The sequence below is a fragment of the Myotis brandtii genome, unplaced genomic scaffold (genome assembly GCF_000412655.1).
Source record: "Myotis brandtii unplaced genomic scaffold, ASM41265v1 scaffold698, whole genome shotgun sequence".
NCBI classification, from domain to species: Eukaryota; Metazoa; Chordata; class Mammalia; order Chiroptera; family Vespertilionidae; genus Myotis; species Myotis brandtii.
The window spans coordinates 1,548,073-1,560,123 of NW_005370731.1; the positions used below are offsets into that span (position 1 = coordinate 1,548,073).

Here is a 12,051-nt window from a genome sequence, read left to right on the forward strand (position 1 = left end):
GTGGGGGGAGGTCCTGGTGCCCAGGGAGAGGCGGGACCTGGCCCAGAGGGTGCCCTGCGCCAGGGCAGACAGGGTGACGTGAGGCTCTGCCCTCCAGATTGGCTCCTACTTCGGGGCCTCCCTCTGCTCCGTGGACGTGGACAGAGATGGCAACTCCGACCTGGTCCTCATCGGGGCTCCCCATTACTACGAGCCGACCCGGGGGGGCCAGGTGTCCGTGTGCCCCTTTCCCCGGGGGGTGAGTGGCTGAGGAGGCCTGGCTGGGTGGGGCCTGGGTGTGGGGTGGAGGGGTGGCCCGGGTTGGGACTGGCACTGTTTCTGCTCTGCAAAAGGCCAGGTGGCAGTGCCGGGCCATTCTCCGTGGGGAGCAGGGCCACCCCTGGGGCCGCTTTGGGGCAGCCCTGACCGCCATGGGGGACGTGAATGGGGACAAGCTGACGGACGTGGCCATCGGGGCCCCGGGGGAAGAGGAGAACCAGGGTGCTGCAGTGTACCTCCACGGAGCCTCGGGGCCGGGCATCAGCCCCTCCCACAGCCAGGTGAGGCCCCCTTCAGCCCCCTTCGCATTTCCTAGATTCACCTGCTGCTGCTCCCACACCTGCCTTGGCAGGAGCCCTCCCCTCCTCCTCCCGGCGGCGCATTTCCCTGTCGTCTGCCAGGACGTTAAGCAGTTTATCTCCTTCTCTCCTGTGGTTCCAACAGACCGCAGTCAGCCTTTGTGGGCGGCTGATGGTACAGAGCCTGCAGGCCCATGTCAAACGCCTGGCCAGCCAGGTCAGCTGTGTGCCTTCAGGCAAAGGGCTGAGTTAGCTTTCGTTTCCTTCTATGAAACATTAAATAACAAACCACCTCCATGGGCTTCGTGTAACTATAGCTCAATGGGCGTCCATTCATCACCCGTTTATGAATAAACACACAAATTAATAACTGGCTCTATTATGTTCCCATTGTTACGCTTTTATTTTGTCGTCAACCTGCACCCTCATGATGAGTGGGCCCCAAAGCGCTCCCCTCTCTTTGCCCAGGGTCCCTGAGACCCTCACTCTGCCTGCCTTCCATCCCACCCCCATCCCCTCTGTTCTGTTTCTCCACTGGGATCCGATCCGATTCGCTGCAGCCTCCTTCCCAAATCTTTCTCGTCACATCTCTCCATCGCCTCCCCCTGACCTCTACTTCTCCCCTCCCCGGCCAGCGCATCGCAGGCTCCCAGCTCTCCCCCCGGCTCCAGAGTTTTGGGCAGTCACTGAGCGGAGGTCAGGACCTCACCCAGGATGGACTGGCAGACCTGGCTGTGGGGTCCCGAGGTCACGTGCTGCTGCTCAGGTGACAGCTCCCACATTCCCCCTGCTGGCTGTGCGTCCGACCTGCCCTTCCTGGTCCTCCCAGAGGCAGAGTCCTCTCCTCAGCCCTGTGCGTCCCCCCAGGAGCCGGCCAGTGCTGAGCGTGGGGGTGGCCCTCAGATTTGCCCCCTCCGAGGTGGGGCAGGCTGAGTACCAGTGCCCGGAAGAGGCGCCCTCCCCCCTGGAAGCTGCGAGCGCCACAATCTGTCTCACTATCCACAAAAGCTCACCTGACCAGCTAGGTGAGTTTCCTCCCCTGGACCCAGGCCCTCAGCCCCCAAGGCCCCAGCCCTATCCTCAGGACAGAGGGGCCTCAAGCCAAATCTCACTTGCATATCCATTTCTGCTGGTGTTGGAAACCTGGGTCCCTTCTCTCCCCCCCCCCCCCCCCCCCCCCCCCCCCAGGCCAAAGGCCTGTCTCCAGCATCAGTCTGGAGTCTGCGCACCCGCCCAGCCACTGCCTGCCTGGAGGCCACCCTTCTTCTTCCTACTCCATTTGGAGCTCTTCCCACGTCTGTTCTTGCACCTTCCCATCCTCCCCCTAGTGATTAGCCCTAACATGCAAACCTGGCCTCCTCACATCCCCGCTTAACACCCCTCAGCTCTCCCCTGGCCTTTGTTTGTGAAGACCAAAGCCCTCTCCACATGCTTTCAGAGACCTGGACCCTCCTCCACTCCAGCCTCCCCCCCCCCCCCCCCCCCCCCCCCCCCACCCCCCCCCCACGAGCCCACACCCTGCGCCAAGTACTGTGCTGGACACTGGCACGGAGTGGGGTGGTGGGACACGGGCAGTTGGACTATGAAAGAAAGCTACGACAGACCCTCGGCTTCGAGGAACATAATGTTTAGCTGAGAAATCAAATCTAACTCACACTGGAACAACTACGACATGAATACCTGCTCCATGAATACATGAAAGAACGTTTGAGGTTCCCTTTCACATTCTACCTTCCATCCTCCTCCTCTTCAGGGGACGTCCGCAGCTCCGTCAGGTATGACCTGGCCTTGGACCCAGGCCGCCTGATTTCTCGCGCCATTTTTGAAGAGACCAAGAACTGGACTTTGGCGCGAAGAAAAATCTTGGGGCTGGGAGAGCACTGTGAAACCCTGAAGTTGTTTTTATCAGTGAGGACTTTGGGTTCTGGGAAAGGGAGAGGGAGGGGGAGCCCAGGCTGGCATCCCTGTTCCCCGCTGAGTGAGGTGGGTAGTGGGAGGGGGGGGCCTGGGGTTGGAGAGAGGGAAGTTGGGGTCAGAGAGGCTGGCTCCACAGCGTGGGGAGGGCCCTGTGTGACAGCGGGAAATGAGTCCAGTGGAGAAGCCCCCCGGCGGGAAAGTAGGGGGGCAGAGAGTGGGTTCTGAAAAGCCCATCCCCCCTCAGGGCTGTGTGGAGGACGTGGTGAGCCCCATCGTCCTGCGGGTCAACTTCTCCCTGGTGGGGCAGCCCATCCCCTCCGCCCAGAACCTCCGCCCCGTGCTGGCTGTGGGCTCCCAGGACCTCTTCACTGCTTCTGTGAGTCTCGCGATGAAGTCCCAGGGATGGGTGGCCGTCCATGTGTCCCCATGTGTGTAAGAAACTCCAGTAGCTCCCAATCGCCCGCCGACCACATCAATTCCAGAAGGGCACCACCCTGTCCGCTGGGACCCTACACATGCATCAACTCTCGTTTTCGTTCTGCAGATCCTTCCTAACTTGTCTCACTCCTACCCCTGTGCCTGTGACCGTGTTGTATCTCTTATTTGGAAGACATTTTCTTCTCTCCACCTCAACCATCTTTAGTCCCTAAAGCCCCAATCTTTTCTCCCTTTCTTTGGGAATCCGAACTCGGCATCTGTCTCTTCTTCCCTGGCCTCGTAGCATGTCATGGTGACGTGCCACTTGTCGCATGACTGGATCATAGCCATCTGCACCCACCTCTGTGGAGGGAGGGGGAGCCCAGGCTGGTATCCCTGTTCCCTGCTGAGTGAGGTAGGAAGCGGGAGGGAGGGGGGTGGAGGGCCTGGGGCTGGAGAGAGGGAAGTTGGGGTCAGAGAGGCTGGCTGGCTCCACAGCGCGGGGAGGGCCCTGTGTGACAGTGGGAAATGAGTCCAGTGGAGAAGCCCCCGGCGGGAAAGTAGGGCTGCAGAGAGTGGGTTCTGAAAAGCCCATCGCCCCGTAGGGCTGTGTGGAGGACGTGGTGAGCCCCATCGTCCTGCGGGTCAACTTCTCCCTGGTGGGGCAGCCCATCCCCTCCGCCCAGAACCTCCGCCCCGTGCTGGCTGTGGGCTCCCAGGACCTCTTCACTGCTTCTGTGAGTCTCGCGATGAAGTCCCAGGGATGGGTGGCCGTCCATGTGTCCCCATGTGTGTAAGAAACTCCAGTAGCTCCCAATCGCCCGCCGACCACATCAGGTCCAGAAGGGCACCGCCCGATTCCGAGACCCTGTCCGCTGGGACCCTACACAAGCATCAACTCTGGTTTTCATTCTGCAGATTCTTCCTAACTTGTCTCGCTCCTACCCCTGTGCCTGTGACCATGTTGTATCTCTTATTTGGAAGACATTTTCTTCTCTCCACCTCAACCATCTTTAGTCCCTAAAGCCCCAGTCTTTTCTCCCTTTCTTTGGGAATCCGCACTCGGCATCTGTCTCTTCTTCCCTGGCCTCATAGCATGTCATGGTGACGTGCCACTTGTCACATGACTGGATCATAGCCATCTGCACCCACCTCTGTGGCTCTCTTGGCAAGAACCAGGTCTAATCCACCTGTAGTTTCTGCCTTTCCTACCTCTCCAAGCCCATCCAACCCAAAACCTGTCCCAGTATCGACTTTTAACAATGTCTGTTGAATACTCTTCCAGGGTGAGTTAGATTTGATTTCTCAGCTAAACATTATGTTCCTCGAAGCCGAGGGTCTGTCGTAGCTTTCTTTCATAGTCCAACTGCCCGTGTCCCACCACCCCACTCCGTGCCAGTGGCTAGCACAGTGCTTGGTGCAGGGTGTGGGCTCAGGGCAGTCTCTATGGTCCATGTGGATTATCTTCCCTGGCCTCATAGCATGTCATGGTGACGTGCCACTTGTCACATGACTGGATCATAGCCATCTGCACCCACCTCTGTGGCTCTCTTGGCAAGAACCAGGTCTAATCCACCTGTAGTTTCTGCCTTTCCTACCTCTCCAAGCCCATCCAACCCAAAACCTGTCCCAGTATCGACTCTTAACGACGTCTGTTGAATAGCTCTTCCAGGGTGAGTTAGATTTGATTTCTCAGCTAAACATTATGTTCCTCGAAGCCAAGGATCTGTCGTAGCTTTCCTTCATAGTCCTACTGCCCGTCTCCCACCACCCCACCCCTTGCCAGTGGCTAGCACAGTGCCTGGTGCAGGGTGTGGGCTCAGTAATAGTCAATGTTGAGGAGTGCTCTTCATGAGGGAGTTGGAGAAGGATTAAGACGTGGATGGAAAGAGACATACTGTTTTTGCTGCAGCTCCCCTTTAAGAAGAACTGTGGGCAAGATCATCTCTGTGAAGGGGACTTGAATGTCAACCTCAGCTTCTCGGGGTGAGTGCTATCTCCTGCCATATCCAGGCACTCAAGCTTTTGGGTCTCCTACCAGCAGGATGAGAAGTGCTTGTGTTCCCCTTTGGCTGGCGTTATAACCGAGAAACAATTGCAATGTCATCAGCTAATAGCTCATGAATTCCCAGTGTCCTGCCCCTGCTCCTGCCCCTGATCCAATTCCAAACCCTTTCCAGTGGAATCTCTCTCCAGTGCTGTACTTCCTCCTTCAGCCTACAGGCCCTGGTGGTGGGAAGCTCTCTAGAACTCAACATGACAGTGGCTGTGTGGAATGAGGGTGAGGATTCCTACAGAACTGTGATCAACTTCTACTACCCAGCAGGGCTGTCCTATCGACGAGTGTTAGTTACTCAGGTAAATAGCTCCCAAGGCTCTGGTTGGCTGGGACCTTTGCCCTGCCCGGGGTTATAGTAGGTTCTTTTTATGTCTCCTATGATAAAATATAAAACACACGGAAAGTGTGTGAAGCAGATATATACTTTAACAAATAATATTAAGTAAATGTCTATGCAATTAGCACCCCCATGGGAAATAAATCCAGGTCAAGAAATAAAAGAGGGCTAGCACCCCCAGAAACCCTCTCAATATGCACCTTCCTCATCATAACCTCACTCTCTCCCCAGTGTAATCGCTATCTGACTTTGTGACAGTCAACTCCTGGTATTTCTTATCGTTTTTACCGCCCATGAGTACATCCCTAATACTGTTCAATTTTGCCAATATTTGAACTTTATTTGAATAGAAGCATGTTACTTTTTTTTGTCTTTCTCCTTTTCTTTAATACTATGTTTGTGAGATTCATTCATATTGTTGCTTGTGGCTGTGGAACGCTTTCATTGCTATATAGAAGCCCTTTTGTATGAGTATACCACAATTTATTTACCTATTCCATAACTGATGGTCATTTTGAGTTGTTTCCTGATTTTGGCCATGACCATTCTTGATCATATATTCTGGTGTGCCTATGCATTAATATTTGGAAGTGTGTACCACATGTGGGATTGCTGGATCATTGGGTATGTGTGTTTTCAATTTTCATAAGTAAAGCCGGACCATTTTCGCCTTTTGACACTCTATCAGTAGTGTATGAGAGTTCTTGTGACTTTCATCCACTCCAACACTTGGCATTGTCCAATTTTTTAATTTTCATCTATCCAGTGGGTGAGTAATGATATTTCCTTGCAGTTTTAATTTTCATTTCTCTAATAAAGTTGAACAACTTTTCATATATTTCCTGGTCACTTGGGTGTCTTTTTTTAGGAAGTTCCTGTCCAAGTCCTTTTCTTATTCTTCTATTGAGTTGTCCACCTCTTTCTTATTGAGTTGTAAGAATTTGTACATATTCTGGTTCCTACTCCTTTTCCAGTTACATGTGCTCAAATATCTTTTCTAATAAATATCTTTGTTGTTTGTTTTTTTCAGTCTCCTTATAGTGTCTTTTAATAAACGTCTTAATTTGATTGCGGTTGATTTTTATAAATCTTTAGTATATTTTAAAATAATTTTTTACTTTTTAATCATAGTTGACACAATATTATATTAGTTTCAGGTGTACAGAATAGTGATTAGACATTTATATAATTTACAAAGTATGCACCTCCATAAGTCTACTACCCATCTGACACCATACATGGTGACTACATTATTGACCACATTCCCCATGCTGTACCTTACATCCCCATGACTGTTTTTATAGCTGGCAATTTATACCTTAATCTCCTGCCCTCCTTTTCTTTTTGCTAATCCTCACCAGAAGATATTTTTTCCATTGAATTTTAGAGAGAGTGTAAGGGAGGTAGGAAGGAGGGAGAGAGAAAAAGAGAGAGGGAGAGAGAGAAACATTGATGTGCAAGAGACACATTGATTGGTTGCCTCCTGTAACCTCCCCGACTGGGGCTAGGATTGAACCTGCAACCCAGATACATGCCCTGACCAGGAATTGAATCCACATCCCTTTGTTGCATTGGCCGCATGACTGTTTTTATAGCTGGCAATTTATACCTTAATCTCCTGCCCTCCTTTTCTTTTTGCTAATCCTCACCAGAAGATATTTTTTCCATTGAATTTTAGAGAGAGTGTAAGGAAGGTAGGAAGGAGGGAGAGAGAGAAAGAGGTGGGGGGGAGAGGGAGAGAGAGAGAAACATTGATGTGCCAGAGACACATTGATTGGTTGCCTCCTGTAACCTCCCCGACTGGGGCTAGGATTGAACCTGCAACCCAGATACATGCCCTGACCAGGAATTGAATCCACATCCCTTTGTTGCATTGGCCGACACTCTATCCACAGAGCCACACTGGCCAGGGCCTCTTCTCCTTTTTCATTCATTCCCCCAAACCCCCTTCCTTCTGGAAACCATCAAAATGCTCTGTAGCTTTAAGTTTGTTTCTGTTTTGTTTGCTTGTTTTTTAGAGTCCACATGCAAGTGAAATCACATGACATTTCTTTTTTTCTGTCTGACCCATTTCACTTAGCATAATACCCTCTATGTCCATCCACGCTGTTGCAAATGCAAGATTTTATTCTTTTATGTAGCTGAGTAATATTCCTTTGTATATATGTACCACATCTTCTCTATCCATTCATCCATCAAATTGACACTTAGGTTGTTTCTATATCTTGGTTAATGGTAAACAATGCTGCAATGAACGTATGGATACATATGTCTTTTTTTAAAAGTATATTTTTATTGATTTCAGAGAGGAAGGGAGAGGAAGAGAGAGACAGAAACACCAATGATGAAAGAGAATCATTGATCAGCTGCCTCCTGCATATCCCCTACTGAAGATGGAGCCTGCAACCCAGGCCTGTGCTCTTGACCAGAATCAAACCCAGGATCCTTCAGTCCGCAGGCTGATGCTCTATCCACTGAGCCAAACTGGCCAGGCCAATGCATGTGTCTTTTTGAAGTAGTGTTGGGTTTCTTTAAATAAATGCCCAGACCTGGCATTGCTGAGTACTTCTTCATCTCTTGTTATAGCTTTTGTTTTAAAGTCTATTTTGTCTAGTATAGTTTTGCTACCCCAGCTTTCTTTTCATTTCCATTTGCATAAAATATCTTTTCCCATTCCTTTACTTTTAGTCTGTGTCTTTCATTCTGAGGTGGGTATCTTGTAGACAGCATACAGATGAATCTTGTTTTCTTATCCATTCAGCTACCCTATGTCTTTTGATTGGAGCATTTAATACATTTACATTTAAAGTTATTGCTGCTATGTTCTTTAGCTAATCCCTTCAACTTCTTTATCCAGTCGCCAAAACATTTAAATAAAGTCATTATTGATAGGTATGTAGTTATTTCCATTTTATTCATATTTTTATTTCTCCTCCTCCTCCCTGCTCCCTCCTCATCCTCCTCCTCCTTCTCCTTCTCCTTCTCTTCCTCCTTCTCCTCCTCCTCCTTCCATTTTATTATTCATATTTTTATTTCTCCTCCTCCTCTCTGCTCCCTCCTCCTCCTCCTTCTCCTTCTCTTCCTCCTTCTCCTCCTCCTCCTCCATTACATACAATAATGATGAAGTTTTCCATCATTATTTCTTCAAATAGGTTTTCAATTTCTTGCTCTCTCTTCTCATTCCAGCATCCCATGATGCAAATGCTAGTACACTTGGTGTTGTCCCAGAGGCCCCTTAAACTGTGTGTTTTCTGCTACCTTGTTTTCCAAACTGCTGATTTAACCCTCTGCTTCATCTAAACTACTGTTGATTCCCTCTAAGGTATTCTTCATTTCAATTATTGTATTCTTTATTTTTGACTGGTTCTTTTTTGTTTTCAATCTCCATCTGTGTGTTTCCCATCTCACTCAGCCACAATCCCTGCTGGTTATCACAGCCAGAAGTTAAGGATGCTTTTCTTCCTGGAATGGAACACTAAGCTGGGGAGCCTGGTGTGGGGCTGAGACTCCCTGCTCCTCAGAAGGGACCCCCACAGCCAAACTATCCCTCCTGATTTTTAACCACCACACATAGGTTTCTCCTGTATGGCTTTAGTTATAGGACTTCTATGCAGCTAGTCTTTAGGTGCTTCTCAGTGAGGGTTGTTCTGTAGTTTGCCTGTAGTTTAGATGTGGCCATGGGAGGAGGTGATCACAGAGTTTACCTGCTCTGCCATCTTGACCGGAGGTCCTCCTTTAGTGTTTTTATGTGTGGATCTTATTTAAGAAATATTTCCCTCCTTCAAGGTAATGAAAAAATACTCCCTTATGTTATCTTCTAAAAGCTTTATAATTTTGCCTTTTGACATTTAAGTCTTGTAGTTGGAATTTATTTTAATGGATGGAGTGAGGTAGGGATCCAATTTTATTGATTGATTGTTTGTTTTTGTATGGGCCAATTTTCCCGGGATAATTAATTGAAAAGTTTGTCCTTTCTTCTATTGCTCTGTAATGCCACCACTGTCATATATCAAGCCCATATATGTATGTGGGTAACTGTTTTGAATTCTTTCTCCTCCTCTGGAAGCAACCCCATCAGCGCCCACTACACCTGGCATGTGAGGCAGTGCCCACAGGGAGTGACAGCCTGAGGAGCAGTAGCTGTAGCATCAACCACCCCATTTTCCGAGAGGGCAGTAAGGTCAGTGCTTACCCCCAAATCCTCATCACTCTTCTCACTGTCCCGACCCACTCCCTTCCCTCAGTCCCCCATAACCTTCCGTCTCCCCATTCCTTCTTTCTTCTTCCATCAGGGCACCTTCATAGTCACATTTGATGTTTTCTACAAGGCCACCCTGGGAGACACGTTGCTTCTGAGGGCCAATGTAAGCAGGTAAGCCAGACCAGGTATGGTGTGTCCTTCACCCTCCAGTCTCCTGTACCAGCCAGAGATTCCTCTCTTGGTTTCCTTCCCAACTGGGCTTCCCCCTCTCTCCAGTGAGAATAATAAGCCTACAACCAACAAGACCACCTTCCAGTTGGAGCTCCCAGTGAAATATGCCGTCTACACAGTGATCAGCAGGTGACTAATCCCTGGCCCTTCCCTTGGACCTCTGACCTTCCTCCAAGGCTAGTACCTCCCCCTGCAGCCTGCTCTTCTGAGGATGGGTATCTAAACTAGTCCTTCTGATTCCTCACATGTAAATATTTGTGACCCGCCATATGCTTACACCACAATACCACATGCAGGCATATCTTTTGTTGCACTTCACTTTCTTGCACTTCACAGATACTGTGTTTTTTTACATATGGAAGGTTTGTGGCAACCTCGGGTCAAGCAAGTCTATCTGTGCCATTTTCCAACAGGTTCGGATGGTTAGCATTTTTTAGCAAGGATTTTTTTTAAATTAAGGTATGTTTATTATTTAGACATAATGCTATTGCACACTTAATAGACTACAGTGTTCCTGGAAACATAACTTTGATAAGCACTGGGAAACCAAAAGACTCGAAGGACTCAATTGCAATATTTGCTTTATAGAGGCAGTCCGGTTCCGAACCCACAATATCTCTGAGGTGCGCCTGTGGCATAATTCTTGCTTCTTCTCTGACGACTTGGCCTGCTGGGGGGACGCACACCCCTGGCTGCTGCTGTGTGCCACCTCCTCTCTCTAAGATGCAGCCTCCCTTTAACCTGGAGCCAGTCCTGTCTTTTGTGCTAAACAGGAGTGTGGCGAAGCTAAGCTACTAGACTGAGACCGGGGCTCTTCTGAGACCCGGAGGCAGGATATGGTCTTTCCCCACACAGAGGAAAGGAAGGTCAGGTTTTCAGAGGAGAGCGGAGGTGTGAGAAACTGTGGTGAAGGTCTCTAACAGCCCAAGGCCAAGGCAGGCCACAAGAAAGGCAAGTGCAGGGACGCTGCTCTGGGTGCTGAAGGTGGAGGAGTAGGGGCAGGCCAGGCGGGAAGCAGGGCAAGGATTCCACAACCTGGCTAAACTCCAGAGGCTTAGAGACTTGGTAGGAACTTGCAATGTTGCCATGGGACAGTTTGCTGCTGATGTGTGAATTTTTAGGGGAACGAGGGATGGGGGTCAAGCAATGTCACTGCCCGTCCAAACTCTGTGCGTATTTCCCCTTATGTCCATGGGAAAATACTAAAACTTATCCTAAGAGCTTATAGTGATATGTGCTTATGATGTGCCAGGCATTGAAGTACTTCACATGTATTTATGTTTATTTAATCCTTCTAGCAACTGTATGATATAGTTATTGTTACCCCCTTTTTACCAACAAAGAAATCAAGGGGTTAAATAACTTGCCTGACATTCAGCTGGTAAGTGGCAGAACCAGGAGCGAAACCTAGATGGTCCGGAGCTTATGCCAGCGGCCAGACAACATCTTCACTAAGGAGTGGGAAGGCCGAGTGACTGACTCAAATATGAAAAGAGATTTAGAATGAGAAGATTTTAAGGTGGAAAACTGATACAGAGAAGGGGGTCTGGGTGGGGAGCAGAGAGGAAGACTAACAATACTAAAGGAAACAAATTCTCACATTTAAGTACTGCTGCAAACATCACAACTCCATTATAGGTTGCCACTATTCTTAGCAGCCCTACTTTAAAGAGTAAAAAACTACAGGGCTCCAGAGAGACCACATAGTTTGCCTTAAATTACTCATGCAGGAAGTGGTGGACTTGAGCTGTGAATGCAGGTGGTCGGCTCCTGTTCTCTCTCTCTCTCTCTCTCTCTCTCTCTCTCTCTCTCAATTGATTTCAGAGAGGAAGGGAGAGGAAGAGAGGGATAGAAACATGAATGATGAGAGAGAATCACTGATGGGCTGCCTTCTGCACTGTCCCTGCTGGGGGTCGAGCCCACAACCCGGGCATGTTCCCTAACTGGAAATCAAACCATGACCTCCTGGTTCAGGGGTTGACACTCAACCACAAAACCACACTTGCAGGGCTGGCTCTTATGTTCTTTATCATCAAAGTGACAGCCACAGCTGTGGGGTCTGCAAAGGCAAGATTTATGACTTAACTGTTGACTCTCCAGAGCCAAGCACACAGCCTGGCACAGGGTAAATGTTTACTGGAGGAGGCCATGGGTGGATGGATGGATAGGTGGATGGAAGGATGGATAAGTGGATGGAAGGATGGATGGATGGATAGATGGAAGGATGGATAGGTGGATGGAAGGATGGATGGATGGATGGATGGATGGATGGATGGATGGATGGATGGATGGATGGATAGGTGGATGGAAGGATGGATGGATGGATGGATGG

At 49.4% G+C, this 12,051-nt stretch overlaps 1 protein-coding gene across 1 annotated transcript in view; it reads left to right on the forward strand.

Annotated features, from left to right (window-relative positions):
* Positions 1-12,051, forward strand: part of LOC102242831 (integrin alpha-D) — a 29,645-nt gene that overhangs the window by 13,150 nt on the left and 4,444 nt on the right. Inside the window, 11 exon segments of the mRNA XM_005882109.2 lie at positions 25-238; positions 333-539; positions 1,193-1,323; positions 1,425-1,582; positions 2,311-2,465; positions 2,719-2,850; positions 4,804-4,877; positions 5,108-5,249; positions 9,354-9,467; positions 9,580-9,659; positions 9,765-9,848. Of these exon segments, the coding sequence (XP_005882171.1) occupies positions 25-238; positions 333-539; positions 1,193-1,323; positions 1,425-1,582; positions 2,311-2,465; positions 2,719-2,850; positions 4,804-4,877; positions 5,108-5,249; positions 9,354-9,467; positions 9,580-9,659; positions 9,765-9,848 (1,491 nt within the window).